This window comes from Lissotriton vulgaris, chromosome 1_1 (assembly GCF_964263255.1).
Source record: "Lissotriton vulgaris chromosome 1_1, aLisVul1.2, whole genome shotgun sequence".
NCBI lineage: Eukaryota > Metazoa > Chordata > Amphibia > Caudata > Salamandridae > Lissotriton > Lissotriton vulgaris.
The window spans coordinates 1,291,261,786-1,291,289,389 of NC_141685.1; the positions used below are offsets into that span (position 1 = coordinate 1,291,261,786).

The 27,604-nt window shown below is 46.5% G+C and overlaps 1 protein-coding gene across 2 annotated transcripts in view; it reads left to right on the top strand.

The window, feature by feature from the left end:
* The window catches only part of LOC147749014 (cyclic AMP-dependent transcription factor ATF-7-like), a 730,865-nt gene that overhangs the window by 670,390 nt on the left and 32,871 nt on the right, over nt 1–27,604 (top strand). For both annotated transcript variants that reach the window (XM_086965250.1, XM_086965259.1), the window contains exon 11: nt 8,648–8,756. In XM_086965250.1, the coding sequence (XP_086821376.1) occupies nt 8,648–8,756 (109 nt within the window). The remainder of the gene's footprint in view (nt 1–8,647; nt 8,757–27,604) is intronic.

Sequence of the window (27,604 nt, forward strand, 5' to 3'; positions counted from 1 at the left end):
TCCATCTGACTTTCATCTTAATGAGCCGGTGATTCTCAAGACATTTTTTCCAAATTCACAATCAGCGGCTGAAAGAGCTTTACACTCTTTAGACATCAGGAGATGTCTCTAGTTCTACCTTCAAAGAACAACCACTATTCGCAAGACAGACCAACTGTTTGTGGCCTATGGAAGACTGCTCCAGGAATGCGCGGTATCCAAACAGACTATAGCCCGATGGGTTTCCTCAGCAATTGGACTCTGTCATCAACAAGCAGGAAGACCCTTACAGTCTTTACCAAGTGCGCATTCTACAAGAGCGGTATCCTCTTCTCTGCTCTTTTCGCGGGTGTGCCTCTTCTTCAGATCTGCAGAGCTGCAACTTGGTCCAGCAGGCACACTTTTACCAGACACTACTGTTTGGACTCGGCCAGTGATGCAGATGCTTCGGTGGGAAGAGCAGTTCTTCGCAATCTTTTCAAATACGTGAGCCTCTAATCTCCCTCCTCCTCTATGCTGTTTTTAGACGCTTCTTACATGTTATTATTGTTTGGCTATTTATGCATCTATCCTATGATACAATAAGCGTCTAATGAGCATGATGTTCGTTTGTACTGCTATTTACTCTGATTCAGGCATGTGAATCTATGAAAGACACCCCAATACTGGAGAAGAACAAGAGTTACTTACCTGTAATCTGTGGTTCTCCAGTATTGGTGTCTTTCATAGATTCACATGCACCCGCCCACCTCCCTTCAGAGGCTCCTAAAGGCAATTATTTTGGTTTCACTCCTGTGCGAGAAATCAGAGAGCCTGAGCCTCTGAGGAGACCATTCTGGTGGGTGCTGTCGCCTGATTGGCTGAAGTTTGGTCTATACAAAATGACTAGGATAGTCATGAGTGTGGAAGTTTTGTACACTGTAGCTTAGGGCTACTTTACTTCCTGGTTTGTTATTACCAAGGTTTTGGTTTTTCTATAGGCATATTATTGCTTTTTTATGTACTGTGGGACTCCCACTCCGACGACAGGGAATGATTCAGGCATGTGAATCTATGAAAGACATCAATACTGGAGAACCACAGATTACAGGTAAGTAACTATTGTTCTTCTTGCATTGGTATGCCCCCACTTTTTTTTCTGAACTGCTGATGTGCTTTGACTGAGTGTGCCCTGGGTTCCTGCCAACCAGGTACCCAGGGCCCGTGTTCCTTCCCTAAAACTGTGCTGAATCTAAAAATTCAACTTGGCATCTCTGGCCACCTGTCAGCCCCTAGTAAATTGTACCCTAGGTACCCAGGGCATGGTGACCAGAGAAGACCCCTGAGGGCTGCAGCACTTATTGTGCCGCCCTGTACCCTGGCACCCACACACTGCCTTTGCAGGCTGAGTGCCTAAGTACAGAACTAAACCAAAAATTCGACATGGCACACATCCCTGTGTGCCATGCCCACAGAACCCACTGCCTTGGCATACTTCAGTCACAGCTCTAGCTGGGTGCCCTATGCCAGAGGTGTGGGCACAGGTGCATGAGCCCCATGCCCCTACAGTACCCAGGGCCATTCCTGGGCACTGTAAATGCAATGATGCCATTAAGAGTATATGGTGCTAGGAGGTTGTCATTACGAACTCCCCAACACCATAATGGCTACACTGAAGACTGACAAGTTTGGTACCAAACTTCTCAGCACATTAAACCCGCACTGATGCCAGAGTGGGATTTAATGTAAAATGCACCAGAGGGCATCCTAGAGATGCTCTCTGAAACCCTAACTTACAATCCACGTCTGGGCTGAGTGGCTGCAGAGGCTGCCACACAGCAGACATGGTACTTGACCCCTGGGTGGAGAGACTCCCCTCTCCTGGGCCTGCAACAATGCACATCCTGAGCGAGGTGCTAGGTCTCCTCCCCCAGGATGGGCAGGGGAAGCTTCAAAGGCATGCCGCCTCTGTGAGGTTCTCCAGACCATTTGCTGTACCCAGCAACTGGCCCCCACCAGTTCTAACCCCCACTCTGGCGGGAAAAATTATGCCAGGAAGGGGGGTGGGCCAGCGTGTGCCAACCCCACCCCACAGGTGGGGGGAGACGAGATGAAGCACAACCCAGGGCTCCGGCCATCTTGTAGATGGGGAGCCCTGCCCAATCCCAGCTAAGCTCCTGCCCCCTTCCCACAGGAGAGGAGCAGGCTAGGGGGTGTACTCACCCCAGGACAGGGACCCATTGGTCCCTGTCCTTGCCCTACCTGTAACACCCTAAATTCAGTATTTAGGGGCTCCCTGAACCTTCCTTCCTCAGATCCCGAAAGAAAAAAAGAAGAAAATCAAGAGGAAGAAGACCCGCCGTCCAGCTGGTAACAGTACGACAACAACTGACTTGGCCCCAGCCCTACCGGCCTGTCGATCCTGGAACCTGCTCCTGCCTAACTTCCCGGCGACTCCTGCGGACAGCAACCTTGGGACACCCAGAGGACCTGCGTGCCTTGACTCTCCTAAAGACTGAGACTCCCATCAGCAGAGGCTCTGCTGCAACAACCCCCCCCCTGGTGCTAGCCAGGAAGCTCTGGACCAGCCCACTCTGCACGTGCCGAGCCCGGGCCGTGCCCCACCGAACTAAGACTACGAGGACGTCCCCCTCCCCGGCGACTGGGACCCGAAGTCCAGTGCCCAAAGACCCTCCTCGACGAACCAGACGACGCCTGCAGACTCAGAACCAGGGGCCACCCCAACCGTGACCAGCTGAGGGTAAGCTTTTCTGACACCCTTGCACCCAGCGCCCTACAGCCCCCTGTGCCTCCCTTTGGGGTACCTACCTGTGCTCCAAGATCCCAACTTACCTTTGAAGTGCTGGTCGCCCCTGAAGAGTCTCCGGCCCAAGCCTGCAGCCTTTGTTTATTTTTGACCTTTCCCAATGGATAACATTGAGCGCCCGACGGCTCAAGAGCACCCTGCACTGAGCCACCCGAGTGCCGCTTGCTGTGCCTCCCTGGTCCTGTCCTACTTCCTCCCTTGCCCTGAGCAAGTGACCAGGAGCCCAGCTCCCACAGCCGCGTGGCCTGCTAGCCAGCAGCCACCAACCGAATTCCCCCTTTCCCTCATTGGATATCATTGGGCCTAACTACCTCTGCACCAGGCCGCCCATGTGCTTCTGTGGCTGAACCAACTGTACTTACCTGACCCTGGGAGACCCCTGAGTCTAGACCCAGAACCTTAACTTCACCAGCCAAGTACTCACCTGGAAACCGGAACTCACTTACCTGCCATTGGATAACATTGACCAATTTTGACTCGAAAATTTTCGAAGTGTGAAGTTTTGGAAACTGAAAATATTCATATAAAATCTTCCGAATTCGAGAGTACTCACCTGTGAGCAGGGGAGAAGCCAGTACTGTACCTTGCAGCCCAGTAGTGAACCACAAAAGTAATCCTTACCGGGTTTACTGGTAATCTATATTTGCTCCAAAGGAACCTATTGTCTGGGTTTCTATGAAATTTCTTCTGTCTACTTTTAAAACTTGAAATATTCTTTAAAAATTATACGAAATACTGAAACGCAATTACCTACCTGTTTTAAGTTAAGATCCCAGGGCTGACCTTAAAAGCGCAGTACTCGATTACACAAGTAGCGCAATCGTACTTTACCTGCAACCTGAATTTTCTCCCATTGAATAACATTGCTAGATTTTCATTGAAAGGTTTCTAAGTGTGAACTTTTAAAACCACTTTATATTCATGAAAATTCACTACAGTAACTAAAACGTTTTTGCTGATCTGGTTTCAGGTTAGACCCCAGGACTGAATCTAGGATCTAGTCCTGGAACTACTAAAGTAATCTGTACTGTAATCAACTGTACTTTTATGATGACAATCCATTGAACTCAATGCTAAAGTGTTTCTAGACTTGAAGTTGCCTTCAGCAACCCCTGTACCTATTGTGTTTACAAACTTTATTGCTTCCTTGCAAAGTAATTACATGAGAGTTCTCATATCTAGCAAAGTATATTTTTATGCCTGTTGGTTCTAAAAATAAAACAACTATACCTTTTGGTATAAAAACAATTGGCCTGGAGTTCAGTCTTTGAGTGTATGAAACCCTTTGCTGACTGAGTGTGAACAACAAATGCTTTGCACTGCCCTCTGGTACTGCCTTACTGCTTGACCAAGCTACCACTTTTGAGAGTAAGGTCAGTCCTGAAGTTAACCTCTGTTATATCTTTGGGGTTTGTGGACTCTATACGCGCTGTACTTCATTATAGTCCAGTATGTATCGAGCCACTTTCTCACAACGCTCTCACACTGGCAGCTTCCCCCATAGACACAGAGCGTGCCCGCAACGCATGGGGTGTGGACCTAGAAGGCGGCCTCCCCCACGCAATGGCAGTACTGCTGCAACCTAACCAAGCGTCTCTCCCCTATCGTCTGCGGCTCATTCATTTGAAATATTTACACAGACTCTACCGTACCCCTCTATCGCTACACAAGATGGGGCTGACGGACAGTTATAGATGCACGCGTTGCTCCGCTCCTGGCGCAGACTTTGCGCACCTGGCCTGGTTATGTCTTAAGGTTTCCGCATTGTGGCTGGAGGTGTGCATCGTAATCAGCGATATCACACTTGAGCGCATTGTCTCTGACCCCCTACTGTGCCTTCTGGGTCGCGATAAAACATTTCGGACCCTAACGGTAAACTAATCGCGATGCTACTGGCGCTTGCCAAGTGCCGGGTGGCTATTCACTGGGGTCGCAAACCGGCGCATCAGGTCAGGCGCTGGTTGAATGACCCAGCCCACTGCCAGATACTCCTGGGCGAATTAATTCTGGGAACTGATGCCAGCAGCAAACAGACCCCCAGACATATGAGGCCCTCTCCTTTCCTATCTACACCGACTGGCCATATCGGATGAACCTACAGCAGATTCCTGTATCAATGACGCCCAGATTGCTGATGATGATCCCGACATGCCCTGTCCTTGATTTCGGACAGACTACCTGCACCTCTTCCTGTTGAAACTACCACACCTCCCGTGTTGATATGCTGCACCATGTTACATCTTGATTGATAATTATCCAGCAATGTCAATTACATTTGTGAATGCAATAGTTATTAGGCTATCTGATGGATTGGTAACCTGTAACATGACGTACTTTCAATAAAAGTTTTTGAAAAATTAAAAAAATAAAACGTTAATTTTATTTTTCAGAAACAAACCCCCAAAGCTTTAGTTTGAGTCTGAACACCAAAAAATGTCACTCATTCCCTGGGAGCATTCTCCCAGGGTATGAGGTTTCAGTATTTTTTAGTCCATTACCGCCAAGTGCCAGGTTTTTCCAGACGGTGACAGATCGGAAAAAGTTGTTAAGTTTTGAGCGATGTATTGTCCTTCCTCCGACAGCCCCTACTCTATTGGGTTGTTTTAGGAAGCGCCAAAGGGGGCTCTGTGAACAGAATACTTAAGGTCCCATCTCTAAACAAGGCGGGAGGACAAATTGTTAGGCAGGCAGGATACTCCTTCACGCTTCTGACAGAGTACCCTGCACCAAGCTCTAATTCAGGGCCCCAGTATTTCAGAGGACCTTATGGATGCCAGTGCTCCTAGCATTCTCAGGCCTGTGTAGTCGTATCTTAGGGAGCTACAGCATCTCTAGTATGTCCAATGTCTCTCTTCGATGAGCACCGACCATTTTGTGAATGTGGTTTCATATTGTCTTTAAACTACTAAAAGGTATAAGGCACCACATCATATGTCTGGTGCTTTCTTGATTGCACAGCAAATGGGCTCTGTATTGCCCACAAGAGTGCTATATTTCATAATGATCCTTTTGTCTTTTTGCTGTCTACCCCAGCTATAATTGCCTGTCACAAGTGTAATGTACTGCTGCACTCTAATACAGCTTACAACTTCGCTCGTTACACCTTCAGTTTGCAATATCACTGCGGCCTCCAGTAGTGGCTCCTTTCGTACAACATGTATTGTTTTCTCATCCTTATGCTCTCCCACCAATTGTTAAAACGTTTGCCCTTGTCCCTATAGCTCTAATGATTTATGCCTTCAGCTCCACTGTTACTCTGGGACTTTAAGGTCTCCATGTTGCTCTGTTGCCTGCAACTGACCCTGATGCTCATTTGCCTCTTTCAGCCATCCATGCTGTTCTGATGCCTGCAACAACTTATTCTGCTATGGTCCTCCCACCACTTATGCTACCCAGGTGTCACTGGCTCCTCCAGTGGCTCTGATGATTGCAACTCTCCATCTTTGTCTGGTTTCTCTAGCTTCTCATTGCTGTATTTCCTTCAGCTGGCAGTCTTGCTGCATGCCTCCATTATACCCTATTGGTCATGTACCCCCTAATGCTCCTGTTGCTCCGGTGTTTCACCTTTCCTTGTTTCTGTGGTTACGCATGCTCCGTCTCTTGGCTGCCATTTCTATTACACCTTCTTTCCTTCACCTCCTCTCCCCTTACCACCCTGGTGGGTCTCAGACCTCTCACCTTTCTGTTGATCCTCAAGCTTCTCTTGTGTTAGCAAATGTTTCTTTCCACTCAAGTCTCCAGTTCCACGTCCTTCTCACGTGCAACCAGATCCCCTATTTCTTGCACCTCGTGAAGTCCCCTTGTGAAACTTTCAACCACACAAATTCCTCATGGTCTCTTCCTCTACCCTCCTTGTTTCTTTTGTTCCTCCTGGTTACCGCCAGCTTGCACTAATGTTTTAATATCTTCAGCTCTCCTGATTGTTCTGTGCCTTCAGCTCCCTGCTTTGTATCCATCTGTTGCTCCAGGCTTCTCGTTAAAGTTAGCATGGGAAAATGCTGCTACATATCTCCCTGCAGCAAATTCATTACATTTAGAAAAAATTTAAATTCGCACCCGGTTATGTGCAAGGATTTTAACCACACAAGTTAGACGCTGAAAAAAGATTCAGGTGCTAATGAATGATTGTATGATCTATTTTTTGTTTAATTTGAATGATTATATCAAAAAGTTTGTTCACATTTTTATATCTATTTTTTATAAAACTTTACATATTTTATGACTGTACAAATAGTATCATGTTACATGTGACCATGTGCAAATATTAATAAATTACAATCACAATTAAATCACATAAAATTGATCAGTCTTTTCTTGGAATACAGAACCAAATCCTCTTCAACGCGTTTCGGCGGTTAGCCTTCCTCAGAAATTCTGTATTTTCTATATAACAGATTGATACTGTTTCTTAGCTGGAGAAACTCCGATGATGTTACTAGCGAGTTTGTATAATGTACCTTCCTAGTGGGTTCAGAAGGCGATGATTCCAGAAAAACTGATTGAACGACTAAGACGAGCGTCCTTTAATGTTCCAGGTTTAAATTGTAGAAAAAACTTTCCAGGTGATTTCTAGAGCTCGTACTTTTCGCCCGTAGTGGTCTGCTTGTGAAAAGGACATACGGGTCAAGCGAAGGTCCTTTGTATGGTGATTCATGGAGGAACTTAATTAAGATCGGTTTCCCCCTTTAACAGATGGGGACTGATGAAGTATGTTTGTTTTGAACGATGTGCCCCTCTATGTCCTATGTCTCTTCCGTTCTAGCGAGAGGAATTGGTTTTGTATTACAAGAAAAGACTGATCAATTTTATGTGATTTATCTGTGATTGTAATTTATTAATATTTGCACATGGTCACATGTAACATGATACTATTTGTACAGTCATAAAATATGTAAAGTTTTATAAAAAAAATAGATATAAAAATGTGAACAAACTTTTTGATATAATCATTAAAATTAAACAAAAAATAGATCATACAAACATTCATTAGCACCTGAATCTTTTTTCAGCTTCTAACTTGTGTGTTTAAAATCCTTGCACATAACCCGGTGCGAATTTCATTTTTTTCTAAAAGTATAGTTTCCCTACTAGGGTTTATCCTGTGAGGTAGGGGCCCCTAATTTTCATGCAAATTCATTACACTCATAATATTGTTTTGTATAGCCTGCCACAAAATGAGACACCTTAACATCCTCACCATTCTCTTGATATCCCATCAGATGTGTTTCTGGGGCTTATCTTATGTGTAAAACCCCTGTTTGCTGGGTACTCTGCTAATACTTTCAGCCTGCTACCCTGTGACATCACTGTTACATTTTATACGCATGAAGTGGGAATGAGTGGCTTCTTCATTACCAGTCGTAACTATGGGCCTGGTCCCCTGTTCAATGGCATTCAGCAGTTCTTGTAACCTAGCTGTGGTGCTGTAGCTTCATGTGCACGGGAAGACATCTGGTTGGCTGCCCTTCTACCCTTATTCATGTCCACTTTTCCTGCTCCTCCATGCACAAAGTTTCAAACTTCTACAGCTTCTTGCCTTTGGTTGTGTTTGAATTTTGTCAGCAATAGAAAATGCATCCAATTCTGCTGATTTTCTTCATGTCTACATTGCATAACAAGAAGTAGCCTATAACATTACCTACAAATGTTTACATAAAGTTCTGAAATATGGAAAATAAGTGTTTGGTGATCTATAGTGTTTACTTTCACCTTGACTACATAACTTCGACTTGTGAAAAAATCCAAATCCAGTGTAGTACTTTGCTGAAATTAATGTTTGCTTTCATAGTCCTATTGTAAATTCCCTGTCCACCCAAACTCTACCCTTGAAACCCACTTCCACCTTTTCTCTTTCTGTTACAGAATGAAGTTACCCTTCTCAGGAATGAAGTGGCTCAGCTGAAACAATTACTTCTGGCCCACAAAGACTGTCCAGTGACTGCCTTGCAGAAGAAAACACAGGGTTATCTAGGTGAGTCTCCTATCTCAGCAAATCATGATATGATAGAGATATGTAGCTGCAGATTCCTTACTTTTGAATTCTCCACATGCAGTAGACTGGATCCGGAAACAATTTTCTGCTCGTCAGTAAAGGGCATTAGTAAAGGGCATCGTTCGACTCCATAGTGACGTCAACCACTGGTTGTGACGTCAACTGAGTCCATATATGCCCCTTCTTGATGCCTTGATGTCAATTTCTTCTTTTCCTTGCCTTCAATGTGGATCCGGTAAGCGGTTGTCGTTTTTAGGCCTACTTTGACGTTTTCATTGAATGAAACATTGTGCTTTCAAACAACTAATCATGTCCTCTGGTTTCAAGCCTTGTAGGTCCTGTGGAAGACCAATGTCTGCCATGGGCACTCACTCTATCTGTATGTGGTGCCTGGGGAGGACCATGACTCCGCGAACTGCGTCTCCTGCCTCCAACTTTGCTCGTAGGCACTGAGGGAACGCTGAATGAAGCTCCTAGCAGTGCTGATGTTGCAGTCTTCCAAGACTTCCTGTCGATCTCGGTCCACTTCATGCTCTACAGACCGGCTGCGAGCCTGCCCCAGGATCTGTTCCCGGGGACATCACTCTCCATCTGATAGAGACTTCTAGCTGCAGATCTCTTAACTTTTAATTTCTCAGGCATCTGGTTGGATCTGGAAACTTTTACTCGAGCAATACCCCTTGCGCACACCGTCTGGTGGCTCCATTCGGCTCCGTGTTGCATTGGTTATGACATTGCGGTCACTTATATAGGCGCCACCCAGTCATGCAGACGTCAATTCTTTTCTTTCCGCACCAGTAAAGCTCTGATCCAGGAAGAGCTACTCCTCTGTCGCTTTTTGACAGGTCTTTTTTGACTTTTTGTGACTTGGGAATTTTTTCAACATTGTGTGCGTGGATGTCTTCGATGAAGACAGGCTTCAAACCGTACGGGTCTGTCACCGTATGATGTCGGTTACCGATCCCCACCTCATCTGTTTTCTAGTGTCTCGAGCACGGCCACAATTTGAAGTTGTGCTCGGACTGTCGGGCTATGGCTCTATAAAGGCCTTGCGGGAGCTGGCTGTGAAACAGGCCTGCAGTCGACACCAACCAGCGAGATTCCCCAGATGTCTCGGTTCCGATCAAAGAAGGAGGATCGCTCCCGGAGCCCCAATTCCTCCTCGTCCAACTCAAGGCCATCAGGACACTCGAGTAAGAGGTACAAGAAGAAGTCCAAGCAGACTTCATCTTCGCCTCGACTGTTGTCCGTCAACGAATAAGGTAAGGAGCACAGACGCTCTAGGCAAGGTTCTGCGGAGCCAGGGTTGACTTAGCGCCTCCCTTTCTGGGAGCCGGAGTAATCCCACTGATTTAAAGATTTTTACGAGGCCATGCGCCGCGTATTTGAGAGGGTCAACCCCTCTGGTGAGCCTTCGGGCCCGCGGTGTCGGAAGGGGCCCCATTGGATTTGATTATATTGGCTTCAGCCACAGCGCTGGTGGGGCCTCAGGGATCCAATCCGGGATGGGGCCGGTCGTGCCAACGCCACCTTCCCTGGCGTCAGACCTAAAGTCAGAGCCGCCGGTGCCCACCGGCGATGCCAGCCCTATCCTTGTCCCCGACGACACGAATTCGGAACGGCGTTACTCGATGCCAATTCCGACGTCGCCAAAAGCCAGAGATTCTATGTTGTCGCCTGAACATTTTGAAGATGTTTTAGGCTCGGGAGAGGAATGGAAGAGGAGTCTATGGACCCTTTAGAACACCAGGATGTTTCTGTAGAACAGATGGACTTGTGTGGGGAACTTGAGGAGACCAGTGAATTGGACACTTCACCATATACTGGCATGCTCTCTCCGCCAACTGGCAACGGAGGAGGGGGCATCTTATGCCATGGTGATTAAGAGCAAACGCAAGAGATGATGGATGGAGCGCTGAAGCTTTTCAGACACTTACCCCAGTCACAGATCTGGGTTGAATCCATCATCATTATTTAGATCACTTCGCCACCTCAGTTCAGACCCAGCTATATACAAATCAGTCTTGACCCTGTGCCTCATGGGAAAAGTCCAGCCCGATATGCCAAACCAGGTCTTTCCTGTACCGAAAACAAGCATCCTGGGACCGAATTCTGGGCAACATCCTTCATCAGCCAGGCTAGCTTGAATCCAGTGGCAAAATGAGCAAGGGACCCACGTCTGGGCATATCCTGCCAACTTAGGGCAAACAAAGCAAATACAAGAGATGATGGACGGAGCTCTGAAACTTTTCAGACACTCACCCCCAGCCAGGACTTCCCTGAACCAGAAACAAGCATCCTGGGACCGGTTTCTGAGTAACACCCTTCATCAGCCAGGCTAGCTTAAATCCGGTGGCAAAGTGAGCGGTGGTTAAGAGGGCAGCCGAGGTCCTCGGACTAGAGTTGCCCTCTGTGCAGGTCAGGACTAATCTACTGAGCGAAGTGCTTCAACCTGGGGCTTCCACCTCTGAACCCCTTTTGCTCTTCAATGAGGAACTTACTCATATCCTTCTAGGCACATGGTCCAAGCCTAGCACAGTGGTTCCTGTGAATAGGACAATTGTACGCCGCCATCGCTCAGTTCCAGGTGACCCAAAGTTCCTCAGGCAACACCCCATCCCTGAAAGCTTGGTGGTGCAGGCTTCCACCTCCTGGGGCGCATTCCCTTCCACCCCTCCGGATAGGGAATCCAAGAGGCTGCAATCACTTGGAAAGAAGATGTTTTCTTCCTCCAGCCTGGCATTGGGGTCGGTGCATACCACATGATTATTGGGCCATTTCTTCCACTCCCTTTGGGAGACGATTGCACAACTGCTGCCACAAGTCCCGGAGGAGGCCCGGGCTGTGCTCTCTCACGCGGTTAAGAGGACAGGAGAGATGTCGCAAAATTCGCCATAAGGTGTGCCCTTGGCTTGACTGATTCGCTAAACAGAGCGATTTCATTGAAAGTGGCTTTGTGGCACCAAGCCTGACTTAGGACAACTGGCTTCTCCGGTGATGTCCAGGCAAATTTGATGGACATGCCGTTTGATGGAACCCGTCTTTTTGGGGAAAAAGGCAGACTCAGCCCTAGTGCGGTTCAAGAACCCTCGAGCTATGGCCAGAACCTTGGACCTGTCTTCTACTCCTCGTGGCCAGTCTACCTTTTACCCCTTTTGTGGCGACGGAGAGGGTTTTCCGCCATGTCAGCCCTATCCCAGCCACCGTCCTCTGCAGACTTCCCAAGTTGTGCGGGACATGGGCATGGAATGGAAGCCAAAAGTAGTCGGACACCCTGCCCTCGGCAGCTGCAGACTCCAAGCACTCCTAGTCTGACTCTACAAGACCAGACCACTCCAATTGGTGGGAGAATCCAGCTTCATCTTCCCCAATGGATGTTCGTAACATTGGACAGCTGGGTCTTGCAAGTCATTCAGGAGGGCTAGTCTCTTCATTTCCTTTCCTCTTCCCATTCTGCTAAATCAATCTCTTCTAGCGGAGGATCATATAAAATTGCTCCAAGAGGAAGTTACAGCTGTTCTGGCCAAGGGAACTATAGAGAGGGTCCCGGATTCAGAAATAGGCAGTGGCTGTTATTCCTGCTACTTTATGATTCTGAAGAAGAACAAAGGGTAGCAGCCTATTCGAGATCTTTGGACTGTCAATCTCTTCCTCAAGAAGGAGAAGTTCAAGATGCTCACTTTGGCTCCAGTCTTGTCTGCCCTAGACCAAGAAGGCTGTGTTAGACCTGCACAATGTGTATTTTCACATCCCAAACCTGCCGAGCCACCGGCGTTACTTGCGGTTCAAGGTAGGCCGCAAGCACTTTAAGTTTACTGTGCTCCCCGTCGGCCTTACCAGTGCCCCTCTGGGGTTCCTTAGGTGATGGCGTTGGTCGCAGCTCATCTGCACAGGTTAGGGGTGTCAGTCTTCCCCTACCTCGACGACTGGCTGTTGAAGGCCCTTAGGCCCCAGGCAGTCGTCTCCCACCTTCAGACTACCGCTGAGCTCAGGCATTCGCTGGGGTTCTCTATAAACTTGCCAAAGTCACACCTGACACTTTCTCAGGCACCCCTTTCATCGGGTTGTTCTGGACACTTTGCAGTTTCAGGCCTATCCTCCTAAGCAGTGAGTCCAGGATATTCAGGTTATGATAACGATGTTTCAGCCTCTAGACTGGATTTTGTTGAGACTGACTCTGAAGCTGTTGAGCCTCATGGCTGCCTGCATCCTGTTGGTAAAGCGTGCCTGGTGGCATATTCGGGCTGTGCAGTGGGACCTGAGGTTCCTGTGGGCACAGCATCGGGGAAATCTCACTGTCGTGGTCCAGATCTTAGTAGGAACTGCAAGAGATTAGCAGTGGTGGTTGACGAACCGCGATTAGGTCAACGACAGACGTCTCTCCTTTCCCCAACCAGATCTCACAGTCGTGACAGATGCGTCACTTCTGGGATGGAGCAGCCCTCTGGGAGAGGTGGAGATCAGGGGACACTGGTCTCCGGTGGAGTCCGGGTTCCACATCAGTTTGTTGGAGCTTCGAGTGATTCGATTGCCATTGAAGGCATTTCTTCCCTCTGTCAAGGGGAAGTTAGTGCAGGTGTTCACAAACGACACCACCGCCATGTGGTACTGCAACAAGCGGGGGTGGTGTAGTGGACTCTTTGCTGAGAGGCCCTGCGTCTCTGGATATGGCTGGAACAGCAGGGCATAACCCTAGTGGTTCAACACCTCGCAGGTTCCCTGAGTGCCAGGGCGGACAAACTCAGCTGTTGATGCCTACCGGATCACGAAAGGCATCTCCAGTCGGAGGCTGCACCAGGTCTCTTTCAGCACCAGGGAGATCCTTTTTTTTTTAAATAAACTTTTATTTGTAATTTTTCACCACAAACTGAGCAGTCATATACAGAATCCTTCGAGACAAAATCCATTGACTTATTTACGCTACACACAGTAGAGCCCTGAACACATAGCACCTCTGTATACACTTTTACATTTTTCATGCATTAACAGCAGTCACAGCATCATACCCAGTTAGATGGGCACAAGCACACGCATTTACAAACTATTGTCGCCATCAGTCTCAGCAGTCTGACCACTTTCGGTTCCTGTGGAGTTCAACAGTTCTCTACATAGGTCTCTCTAGGTTGTTATGTCCTCTTCCAAGCTTTCATGTGTAGTTCCTCCGCCAGGGGCCACTCCCCTACTTCTCTCAACCAATTTACAAGAGAGGGAGCCCACTCACCCATCCAGCAAATGGCAACCCTCTGTTTAGCTTATACCAATACGAGCTACAAGAGCTTGTTGGCCTGGTTCTTTTTCTTGGGGTGTGGCGCCAGCCCTAGGAGGCACTGCTCAGGCTTCGCCTCCAACTCAATTCCCACCCTTCCACGGAGCCGTGCTACTACCTCAATCCAATACTGATGCACTTCCGGGCATTCCCACGCCAAATGCATGAACCTAACATGGGCCCCATGACATCTAGGACAGTCATGCGGACGTGTGGCATCAATACGATGGAGCCTCGCCGGGGTCATACACACCCGCTGAAAGAATTTATAGTGCAGCAACTTCAGCCGGGCATTACAAGACACCTTATGTGTTAGTATACATACTCTGACGCACTCCTTCTCCAGTAATGGTGTCTGCAAGCACCAGGGAGATCCTTGGTTAGATCTGTATGTCTCCAAAGAGAACGCGCAGTGTCAGCAATACTGCGTTCTGGAGTTTCCAAGGCGGCTATCGCACGGCAACGCCTTTCATTGCGAGTGGAGCTCAGGCCTCATATCCGCCCATATCACGCCTACCCAGGGTTATGTAGAAGATCAGGAGTGACCGGGCCCAAGTCATTCTTGTGGGTCTGGACTGGGCAAGGAGAGTCTGGTATCCAGAGCTTCTAAAAATGAGCATTGATCCTCTGATCGGGCTGCCCCTTTGATAGGACTTCTGCTGCAGCAGCAGGGGAGGGTCCTCCACCCGAACCTGTCAACTCTGGGCCTCCATGTATGGAGATTGAGCGGCTGCAGTTGATGGCTTTTGACCTTCTTCACGAAGTATGCTACGCTATTTTGGCAGCCAGGAGGCCCTCCACTAAGACGGAATACCCCTGCTGTTGGCAGAAGTTTGTATTATACTGTACAGAAAGGTTTATTGACCCTCATTCTGCCTCTGTTTCCACTGTTCTTCTATTTATTCTAACCCTTGCTAAGCAGGGTCTGCTTCAGGTACTTTTAAGGGTTACCTTTCTGCTTTATCCACTTTTTTGTGGCTGCCAGACCAACCGTCTCTTTGCAGGGCTCCAATTGTAAATACGTTTTTGAAAGGGCTGTCTCACTTGTTTCTGCCCATGCCCTTTGTTATGCCGCAGTGGAACCTTAATTGCTTCCTCACTTTTCTTATGTGTGCTCCCTTCAAGCCTTTGCACAACTGTTCCCTCCGGCTGCTTACCATCAAGACAGCCTTTCTGGTGGCAATAACATCTGCCCGGAGGGTGATTGAGTTGTAAGCTCTATCTTGTTAACCTCCCTACATGATGTCTTTTCCAGACAAAGTGGTGCTTCGCTCTTGCTTAAGGTGGTGACCCCATTCCGGCTGGGTCAGTCTCCCACGCTGCCCACCTTCTTTCCTCCCCCGCATCCCTTTAAAGAAGAGGAGCATCTCCACTGATTGGACCCAAAAAGAGTGTTGTTGTTCTACCTTGACAGCACAAAAGAGTCGGGTGGACGGCCAACTCTTTGTGGGGTACGTGGGAGCTAAGAAGGGGTGGGCAGTGCAGAAAAGGATCACTTGTCACTGGGTCCTTCTCAGCATTAAGGTCTGCTTTGCCCTGGCTAAGAAGCAGCCCCCTGACGGATTAAGGGCCCATTCCACCAGGGGAATAGCTGCAACAACAGCCTTGGCTTGTGTGTCCAAGTCAGGTCCGCAGGGACGGGTATATTGCTTGTTCAGACTTACAGGACTTTCTAGTGTAAGTTATTGGTCCGCAACCCACCGCCAGGATGGTATGGCTTGGGTATCTTAATTAAACGCAAGGAATCTGCAGATAGAAGTCTCTATCATATTATCAAGTTTTGCAGCGTGAATCGTTCTGTATTCACTATGCAGTGCATTATTCTGCCATCTCGTGGTTGGGTCCGGAAATGTCGTATTTTCCCTTTTTTTTTTTTCTTTCGGCCCAGGTAGGGTGAGCGTCGACGCACCACCATTTGGTAAGTTACGTTCGAGGCATATGAGCTGCAGATCGTACACTTAGCATTAGATCGCCACCTGGTTTTGGGCTCGGATGCTTGCAGGTTGTTGTCTTCTTGGAGAAGTCTTTGTAGTCACGATATAGGTGACTCCTCCCTTGGACAATACTGCGCATGGGCATCGGCTCCATCCTTAGATTGTTTTTTTCCGCCACTGGGTTCGGATGAAAGTTTATCCGCTCCGGCTAGAAAAACTTTTCCAGCATCTTCAAAGCGAAAAACTTCCACAAACTTCAAGAAACTACCTTCGACATCGAAGACCAGGCTTTTCGACGACATAACTTCCATTCCGGTCATCGAAGTGGGCCGTTAGGCCTATCAACGCCGTGCGGCCTACACCAGATGGAAAGAACTCCGTTCAAGAAATGCCCGAAATGGCAGGCAAAATTTCCGCATAGCGATCATCACGAGGTTTGCAACCTCTGTCTATCGCCGGATCACGACGAGTCGACCTGCACAGCTTGTGCGCCCTTCCGTTCGAAGAAGACCATCCGGGATCGGAGGGCCCGTCGACACGAAATGAGGAGATCAGCCCCAGCGCCGGACAATATCTTCGACATCGAAGTTCCGCTCGTTCCAGAAGAAGATGATTCGCCGGATCTCCAAATCATATCAGAGGCAGAGGACTCGGACGACTCGATTCCATCACGTCAACCCGTGAGTACCTCTGCCCCTGCACCTCATACACTGCCCAAGCCAAAGGTCAGCACTCCGCCCAAGGGGCCCAGTCGAGACCAAGCGCTCCCTCTTAAAGCCAAGACTTCAAGCTCGGCTCCGAGGAAGACAACTACGCCTTCAGGTGCTTCGGCACCGAGCAAACCACACGTGCCGATCCCACCCCTTCCAACGGCACCGAGGCTAAAAGACTCTTCAGCACCGAAACTAAAAGATTCTTCTGCACCGAAACCGAAAAATTCTTCTATGCCGAAAGCGAAAGACCCTTCGGTACCAAAGTCAAAAGTCGCTTCGGCTCCAAAGCCGTCGACTTCCAAAGATAAAGAGGGAAAGTCAGCTTCCACTCCGAAGACTGCCGTTCCGGTGACAACACCCGCAAGGCCGGATCCTGAGGTTCCGAAGCCTCGGACACGCCTGTCAAACCGAAAGTAACACCTTTGGCACCAAGAACTTTGCCACAGGACACTGTAACACCTCCCAAGGCAAAACGACAAAAACAACCTCGGTCGGAACCGAAAAAATCGACGCCGAAGAAGGTTGTAGAGGATGAAGAGGAAGCATTGTTTAGAACAGACCCTAAAAAAAAGAAAATCTACATAAACCCAAAGACTGGACATGTGGGTGCTATACCTCATAGGAAGAGACCATCAGAAACACCACCTACACCTGTGGTTCCTGCCAAAAAAAAGGACTGTGCAACTTCCCCTATGCCCCCTCCCTTTCCTGTATCTCCTTCCTCTCCTATCCCTCCTTACATTTCACCTCAAATCTCTCCTGTAGCCTCTCCTGCATCCTCACATTCACCACAAACTGATGAGCAGTATGACCTAGGTGGTGGGGAGGATCCGAATACTGACCCAAATACATATCCTTTAGATGAGGATGTCTATACTTTTCCACCTCATAATGTGCCTAATATCCCGGATCCACAGTTATACCCATCAAAGCCCTCTCCTCCAGAGGACAGCATTGGCTTTAATCACCTCTTACACAGAGCTGCCATATACCACAATGTTACAATGCACTCTGATGACATTGAGGAGGATTTTCTGTTAGATACTTTTGGCCATCACACAGATCCACTCGCATTCTTCCCATGATCAAAGGAGTCATTAAGCACGCTCCAGAAATATTCAAAGATCATGGGCGTGCTAGGGTACTGAATCCAAGGATAGAAAAGAAATATAGGCCTGCACCCTCTGACCCAACCTATATTAAGGGACACCCTCCTCTAGACTCATTGGTGGTGTCCAATGCAAGAAAAAGAGCGAATTCAAATATATGGCGCATTGCCAATGCACAAGCCCTTCTCTCACGTTATGACAGGGCTCATTACGACCAATTAGAAACACTAATGCAGCACCTCCCAGATCAGTATAAGGATCAGGCAACTGAGCTTATTCAAGAAGGCAAATTAATATCAAATGCCTCAATAAAATGTGCACTAGATGTCGCAGACACAGCTGCTAGAGCTGTAAATACTAGCGTGATACTCAGAAGACATGCATGGCTGCGCATTTCCGGGTTCAAACAAGAGGTGCAAACCACAATTTTGAACCAGCCCTTTAACCAAACCAGTTATTCGGTCCAGAAGTAGACACTACACTGGAGAAAATGAAAAAGACACAGATACGGCAAAGTCAATGGGAGCTCTACAATCCACACAGACTAGAGGTTCTTTTTGTCGCTCCTTTTATAGAGGAGGCTCCAAGCAGACTGGAGCAGACACTTCAACATCTTTCAAAACACAAACCTCCTCTAACAAAGGATATTTTAGAGGAGGATACAGGGGCAATAATAACAAAGAAAGAGGACGGGGTAACAACAGCAATCGCTCCTCCTCCACAGCTAAACAATGACTTCCCTCTATTCCCCCAACAGCATTCCACTCCTGTGGGGGGCAGATTAACACAGTTCCTGCCTGACTGGAACTCCATCACAACGGACAGGTGGGTAAGACAGATTATCCAACATGGCTACTGCCTAGAATTTACAGCACCCCCCCCCCCCAACATACCACCCAGGTATGTCTACAGATCACCTGACTCTGCTTCAACAAGAAGTCCTAGCACTTCTCCAAAAAGATGCTATTCAACTAGCCCCATTAGAGGAACAGGGGACGGGGGTTTACTCGCTGTATTTTCTAATTCCCAAAAAGGACGGGACACTGAGACCAATTCTCGACCTCAGTCCCCTCAACCATTACATACAATCAGATCATTTTCATATGATCACTCTGCAACAAGTGCTCCCACTGTTGCAACAAGGCGATTTCCTTTCAACGCTAGACTTAAAGGACGCCTATTTTCACATCCCAATACATCCTGCTCACAGGAAGTACCTACGGTTTGTAATACAAGGACAGCACTATCAGTTCAAAGTCCTTCCATTTGGTGTCACAACAGCTCCACGAGTGTTCACAAAGTGCTTATCAGTAGTAGCAGCACATCTCAAAAGACAACAAATACACGTCTTCCCTTACCTGGACGATTGGCTCATAAAAGCCAAATCATTCCACCAATGTGTACAACACACTCAGCTGACAATTCAAATCTTGCACGACTTAAGGTTTACGATCAACTACACAAAGTCGCACCTAGAGCCTTCGCACGTGCATCAGTATCTAGGAGCTACCATAAACTCATCTACAGCTCTAGCGTATCCCAGTCCAGCCAGGATACAGAGCATTCAAGCCTTAGTCTCAACCTTTCAACACCAACAGTCTCTCCAAGCAAGAGTGTTCATGAGATTAATAGGCATGATGGCATCTTGCATCTTCATAGTGCCACATGCAAGACTGCAAATGTGTCCATTACAAGAGTGTCTACCACGGCAGTGGAATGAGGCTCAAGGTCAGCTCACAGACCTGGTGTTGGTAGACCGCTGTATGCATTGCTCTCTGCAATGGTGGGACACCAAAAACTTGACAAGAGGACGGCCGTTCCTCGAGCCTGTTCCACAAATAGTGCTCACAACAGACGTATCCCTCACAGGATGGGGAGCCCATCTCTTACACACACGACTCAAAGTTGATGGAACAACCAACAAAAGCTGTTGCATATCAATCGTCTAGAGTTGCTAGCAATATTCTTAGCACTCAAAACCTTTCAACTTCAAGTACAGAACAAAGCTGTCTTAATCCGGACAGACAATATAACAGCAATGTACTATATACAAAAACAGGGGGGACACACTCTCTGCAACTGTCCCAACTCGCACAGAACATTTGGAGATGGGCCGTTCCTCAAAACATATATCTGTTAGCAGAACACCTTCCAGGAGTTCAAAATCAGATAGCGGATCTGTTAAGTCGGCTGTCACAACAGATTCACGAATGGGAACTACATCCACAAGTTCATCAACCATTCTTCCAACAGTGGGGGCACCCACACATAGACCTTTTCGCCACCCACGAAAATGCAAAATGCCCAACCTTCGCCGCCAGGTTCCCACACCCAAGGTCAGAGGGCAATGCAATATGGATGAACTGGTCAGGCAGATTTGCGTATGCTTTTCCGCCGCTCCCCCTCATTCCACTAGTGGTGCGCAAGCTCAAACAACAGTCTCTCAAGCTCATTCTAGTAGCTCCCACATGGGCACGCCAGCCATGGTTCACCACGCTACAAGATCTCTCTCTGGTTCCACATCAAAAGTTACAACTCACACCCTCGATGTTAACACAGAACCATGGAGAAAGCCGACACCCAGACCCGAACCAACTGAATTTGGCGATCTGGCTCCTGAAGTCTCAGAGTTTGGTTATCTTAACCTATCACCAGACTGCATGAATATCATTAAAGAGACGAGGAAGCCCACTACTAGACCGTGTTAAGCCGCCAAATGGAAAAGATTTGCAATGTATTGCAAATATAATCACATTGATCCATTAGATGCTTCCATCCAAAATATCATTTGTTACCTGTTACATCTACAGAGATCTAATTTGGCATACTCTTCCATACGCCTACATCTTGCAGCAATTGCAGCCTATTTACAAAACAGATAACACTTGTCTCTTTTTAGGGTACCTGCAATCAAAGCATTTATGGGAGGATTAAAAAGAATAATCCCTCCCAGGCTGCCACCTTCTCCAGTATGGAACATAGATTTGGTCCTTACGAGACTCATGGGACCCCCTTTTGAGCCTCTGCATAAATGTGAACTGCAATTTCTCACATGGAAAACTGCTTTCCTGGTTGCCATCACCTCTCTCAGAAGAGTAAGTGAAATACAATTGTTCACAATACAAGAACCATTTTTTCAAATACATACTAATAAAGTGGTTCTCAGATCTAATCCAAAATTTCTTCCAAAGGTTATCACACCTTTTCATTTAAACCAATTTGTAGAGCTACCTGTGTTTTTCCAAAACCCAGACTCGGTAGCAGAAAGGGCCTTACACACGTTAGATGTTAAAAGAGCTCTGCTATACTACATAGATAGAACCAAATCCTTTAGAAAGACAAAACAATTGTTTGTATCTTTCTCTCCTCCACACAAAGGCAACCCTATCTAACTCTAAGGGTGGGATTACCAGGTGGATTGTTAAGTGCATAAAGATATGCTATCAGAAAGCTAAACGCACGCTAACAGTTCCTCCTAGAGCACACTCCACTCGCAAGCTAGGAGCCTCTATGGCCTTCTTAGGAAATATAACATTAGAGGACATATGCAAGGCAGCAACATGGTCTACACCACACACCTTCACTAAACACTATTGTGTTGATGTGCACGCCAAGCAGCAAGCTGCAGTAGGCCAGGCTGTCCTTAGAACATTATTTCAGACTACTGCAATGGATACAGGCGACCACCGCTAGGGGAGACACTGCTGTACAATCGATGCTAAGTGTACGATCTGCAGCTCATATGCCTCGAATGGAAAATGCTACTTACCAGTATGCAATTGTTCTTGGCATGTAGAGCTGCAGATTCGTACACGCCCTCCCGCCTCCCCGGACCTATATCCATTCCAGTTCTCATATTACTTAGATGCACACACATGGACATCCTTTTTTTCTTACTGTATCTTTACTAACTCCATCATTTCCCATCATGGCGAAAAACAATCTAAGGATGGAGCCGATGCCCATGCGCAGTATTGTCCAAGGGAGGAGTCACCTATATCGTGACTACAAAAACTTCTCCAAGAAGACAACAACCTACAATGATCCGAGCCCAACACTAGGTGGCGATCTAATGATAAGTGTAGGAATCTGCAGCTCTACATGCCAAGAACAGATGCATACTGGTAAGTAGCATTTTCCTTACCTTCAGTAACGCATTATCTGGTAGAGACTCTAGCTACAGATTCCTTACAGGCCCACCCATGCCTCTTTGCTTTGCAGACTGATTTTGTTAGGGCAAGGGTTACTCCCCTTTTCAGGGCCCTAGTTTTGTACACATTTACATCAGTTACTTCGTGGCTGCACGCTGCTGGTGTAGAAAAAATGAAAAGTACTTACGTCCACGCGCCTGGGTGGCGCTTATATAGGTGACTGCGATGTCATAACCGACGCTAACGACAACACGTGGACCCGGATGGAGCCACCGGACGGTGTGCGCCAGGGGTATTGCTCGAGCAAAAGATTCCAGATCCAGCCTTAAGCCTGGGAAATTCAAGTGTGAGGAGTCTGCAGCTAGATCGAGTCTCTACCAGATAATTTGTTACCGAAGGTAAGTACCATGTTCATCAATAACCGTGGTAAGTCGGTACACAGGCGGTCGAAGTAACGGCACCCCTCAGCTTCGCCACATGAGGCCTGTTCCTGATCTTCGGTTGAAGAGTGTGTGCACTAGTCTATCGCGCATCTCCCAACCTACCCTGGAGGTTGGCCGACTCAGACCCAGATTCAAGAATATTGCAAATCCCTTTGAGCGTCTTAGGGTCACAAGGAGGTGCACTGATCCATAAGTATGTCCATTCCAGCGGTTTCAGCCTCCGTTCAGCCTCAGTTCGACCTTAGAATTACAAATCGGTTTCGACGCCGGCGCACAACCCCTTTGAGGGCTCCCACCTTCGGTGCCTGTGTCTGATCAGCCGACTATGAGGATGCCAATGTACACCACTCAACTCCTCCTTTCTGACGCTAAGACGGTGGCGCCGCTGGATGGATCCGGATGCAGCGCTGGTGGAGCTGCCTGTCTCAGGCACCTTTCCTCAGCTCCTCCGCTCTTTAAGGAGCCTCCTCTTGTTTTTCCTTATGAGGAACATGATTATCGAGGTGATGGAAAAGATTTGGAGTTTCCCCACCCCATTTCTGACAATGTCCATCCTACTATGGAGGACAGCTGGCTGACTGAATTGGGTGAAGCTAGTGGTTAGTCTTCCCCAGCCTCTGGCTTCGTTTCTCTTACTGGCCATGCTACAGAGTCGAGCTTCTCTCTAGCTAATATGCTCAAATGAGTTTGCCGTTTTGGATAGGACACTTCCTTCTGTGAAATGACGACTGATCCCTTACTTGTAATCCTCCATCAAGACCAGACCGGGTTAGAGCCGGTGCTTCCTTAAAGGGAAGCTCTATTTGACATTTTGTTTGGGGCTTGGCCTACACCCAATACAGGGGCCCCTGTGGATTGCTCTATTTCTCAGACACGGTCCGGCTCCCGGTGATCCAGCCTGTCTACTCCGCCATCCTACTCATCACAGTTTTGTGGTATAGGCCGCCCAACATTTTAACTCTCTTCCTACTGTCCCTCCTGATAGAGTCCATAAGTCTAGACGTTTGTGGAAGACATATTTTCTCCTCCACAAGTTATGCACTGCGATCCCTTACTGCTTCTTGTTTCCTTGGGTGCTTTTTCCATACATTGTGGGACTCATTGGCATGTTTTTGCCCTCCCTTTCGGATGAGACCCAGAACGATTATGCCCAGTTAATACGGGATGGGCAATAAGCAGCTAAACAAATTATTCAATGTGGTGTGGATACCACAGACTCTGTTGGTCGGGCTGTTGCCTCTTCGGTGGCACTATATTGGGATGCCTAGTTGCACACCTCTGTGTGAAGCTCTTCAAAACACCTCGATTGACATGCCCTTTGATGTGCCTGTCTATTTTGCACCCTTGCCAACTCTGCATTACACCGGTTTCAGGATAATCAGGTGGTGAGGTATCTTAACTCAGCTTAATGTCTACGTCTGTTATTCGGGGGACGCTCTTTTTAGGTCGAGCATTTGAGACCTCTTGTGTATACTTTTGTATATACTTATATGTGTATGTACTTTGTGAGCTCTGGAGATCAGTCCTAGGACTTGTCTGCTTCCGCTTGGGGACTTTTTTTCTGTTCAACTGCCTCTATTTAAATGTCTTGATAGAAAACGACCAGTAGAGGTCAGTAAAATACCAGAATCACTTTCTGCTGAGGGACTTTATTTTTATTATTTTTATGGCAACTGCCTCCATTTCAAGTTCAAGTACTTTATTCGGTTAATTTGAAAATAACCATAAGCATACAACATGAAATTTCATTACAAAGAAGTAATACACATTATTTCCTATTAAAAACAAGTTTCCACACAAGTAAATTGATTAAAATACATCCATACAAATTGATTTCCACAATATAAATACTTGTTTTAAAAATTCTGAGACTGTTGCAACAATTAATACTGTATCCAGTCTCTGCAATTCTAAAAACGCTGGGCGACATCGATTCAAGTTCATTTCCTTTAGGATGGGGATAAGTTTCCTGCGGGGCAATTAATAAAATTTACAAAAGATTAATACATGAATATCAGATTGGAGTGAACAAGCGTCACATGGGCACATAATTAAGTCATGGGAACAGGAATTAATATCAGGGAAAGTTAAAAGTCTAAAAACAATGTTTAACCTAAAACGGATCAGGACAAGCCTCTCATAATTAGTCATATGTAGGGATAAATAAGGCTGTAGTTTGCCCTCAGTTAAAGCCAGTTGATGCGAAGAAACCGTTTTTTTCTTTATTTCTTCTTTAACTCTTTTCTCTTGAAGATGTTCCATACAAAGTTTTTTCAATGATTTTCTGGGTATGTTAACCATTGAGATTGGATCATCATAATATTGTTGGCGATCAATATCAACAAGGAAACTTTTAACATAAGCAAGCCACTTGATCCTAGTCACATTTTCTAGGGTTAGGACGTCCCGAACTAGTTTGTTGTCCATACCCTGTGCCACAAAAGAATGGGCTGAATTCTAATTGTGTCTGAGATAAATGGCTGACAAAGTTCTGCATGACAAATATAGGTCGCCACACTCTCTGGTAATCTTAAAATGTGCCTCAAGAACATATTTTCGGCCATTTGAATTGTTTTTATGTTAGCATATCCCCAAAGACCTGAACCATAAAGAACAACTGATATGCAGGTAGCATAATAAGTAGTTAAAATTTCCCTGATCGGTTTTTTACCCATTTTTTTAATAATTTTTTTTAGAGCCATTATTGTTTTTGAGAACAAAAGAGTTCTCGCTTTTACTGCACTTGCCCATGTGCCCGCCTCATGGAACAGGATGCCTAGGTAAAGGATAGTAGGGGTGGATTCCAAGGGAGTGTTATTTATATACATCGTTTTTCTTCGTTGCTTACTTCCTGTGCCACAGTTCATGGAATATGTTTTTGTACAATTAATTTTTAGATCCAGGTTTGACATAAAGTTATTAAAAGATGTTGTCAAATTCTGTAGGGCCAGGGGCGTCCGTGCCATTAATACCGCAACGTCTGCATACAAGAGTGCAGGGATAGATCTTTTACCAACCATAGGCATATCCCTGCACTCTTGCAGCAGGCGACTCTCCAGACCATTTATATACACTAAAAACAAAAAAGGGGCGAGGACGCACCCTTGGCGTACCTCACGGCCTATACCAAAAGATCTGGTACATTCTCCGCCCTTCCCATAGCGGACAGACGCTGTGGCCCCTGATTATAATTCCCTCAGAAAGCATATAATATTTTCTTCCACTCCTAGTGTTTCTAGTAATCCCCAGAGTTTACTATGGGATACGCAATCAAATGCCGATGTAAGATCGACGAACGTAAAATATAAGCGTTCCCCCTTTGCCTTAGTGTATTTTTGATGCAGAATAAATACATTTAGGCCCTGTTCAACTGTTCCTATCCCCTTCTGGAAGCCATATTGTAGGTCACTTATTATCCCATAATCCTCTGCTCAGTTTTGAAGTCTCGCTAAAATAACCCTGCCAAGGATTTTTATGGATGAATCTAAAAGGGAAATGGGTCGATAACATGCACAATTTTGCCTATCTCCCTTTTTGAATATTGGGACAATTACTGAGGTGAACCAGGAGGCATTTAGTCCCTTCGCCAAGGCAGCATTAAAAAACTGTACCAACATTGACCCACATAACTCACTGTTCTCTTTAAACATGTCTGCAGGGTTCCCGTCTGGGCCTGCAGCTTTTCCACTCTTGGTTGTTTTCAAGCTCATAACTTCGCCCAGAGTTACAACCAGTTTCGAATCCGGTGCACTTTTTCCACTCGGTATATCAGGCAAAGATTGGTTTGTTCCATGTGGGCAACTATAGAGATTTGAGAAATGGTCGACCCAATCGTCCTCAGCAATTGCTATTTCCATACGTGCTTTTGTGTTTGCATAAAGAAAGTGGGCATTTACCACCTTCCAGAACGCAGATGGGTCTTTAGATAGCGACGCCCCACAAAGTGAGTCCCAGGATTCCCTTTTTAAAGAATTTTTCCTATTTTTCAGTGCTTCGTTATATGCTTTCCTTAAACCTCTCACCAATAACAGATCTCGTGGGATCCCATGTAGGGCATTTTTAAGTTCGGAGAGTGCCTTTGTGCATGACGTGTCAAACCACCTCCTATTAGATTTCCCCTGGTTCTTTAATTCAACCCACAAACTATCCCTGGTAGTAGATGCTATCAAGTTAAAATGTTCAATTATACATTCGCTGTCTGCGTGCTCATCCAGACAGATCTTAAAACTTTCGAGGCATTTCTTTACCAATTTGTGTAGAAATTTCTCTGGGGCCATCTTGCTCCATTTAAGTGTATAGCCATTTTGCCTCCCGAGTACCACGTCAGGGACTGTCTGCCTAGGTGAGCCATCCCGATCTAACTCCTGGAATGGGTTTTCGATCTCAAATATTATCGGCCGGTGATCGCTCAACGGGCAGTCAATGGTCTTAAATCTTTTCATCTGGCGAGCATATCTATTCACAGATAAAATAAAGTCAATAGTGGTCAATGCTCCCCTACCAATATATGTTGGGACAAAAGGGGATGATATTTGAGCAATTTCATTTGCATATCCCAAATCATATCTAAACAATATTTCATTTAAAAGTTCCCCACACACGGAATGCTCAAAATGGGTAAGGCTAATGTCTTGTTCTAGCATAAGACCGCAAATGCCTTTTTGACTCCTCTTACAGAGAGCTCAGTTAAAATCCCCCCCCCCAAAAAAATTATTACTTCTTTCTTACTGATATCTATTTCATGTTTTAAATCATCACTCAACGTTTTTATAGTGGTGACAATATCACTATTCGGGATGTTATTATAAAAATGTATGATAATAAAACTAACCGCCTTCTTAACATCAATCTTTAACATCTGGTAGAAAGTACTTTTTGATAATAGTTGTACTTTCTCATACTTAAGCCGGTTAGAAAGATACATAGTCAGGCCACCCTTTGCTCTTCCATGCGTTCCCGCCACTGCCGGTGTAAACAGTGTTTTATAGCCATTAATATGAAGTTGCTCTATTAGCCAAGTTTCCTGTAAAGCCAGGATATCATGTCTATTTATTACATTTTCCCAGATAGGATTTTTAATATTCGATTTTAACACCGCCACGTTCCAGAACATAAAACTACAAAATTCCTTTTTTTCAGTAGTACTCAAGGAAGTCATAGACAAGTTAGCCCCATCTATTTGCTCAGTCATAAGCACATTACCTATTTCAC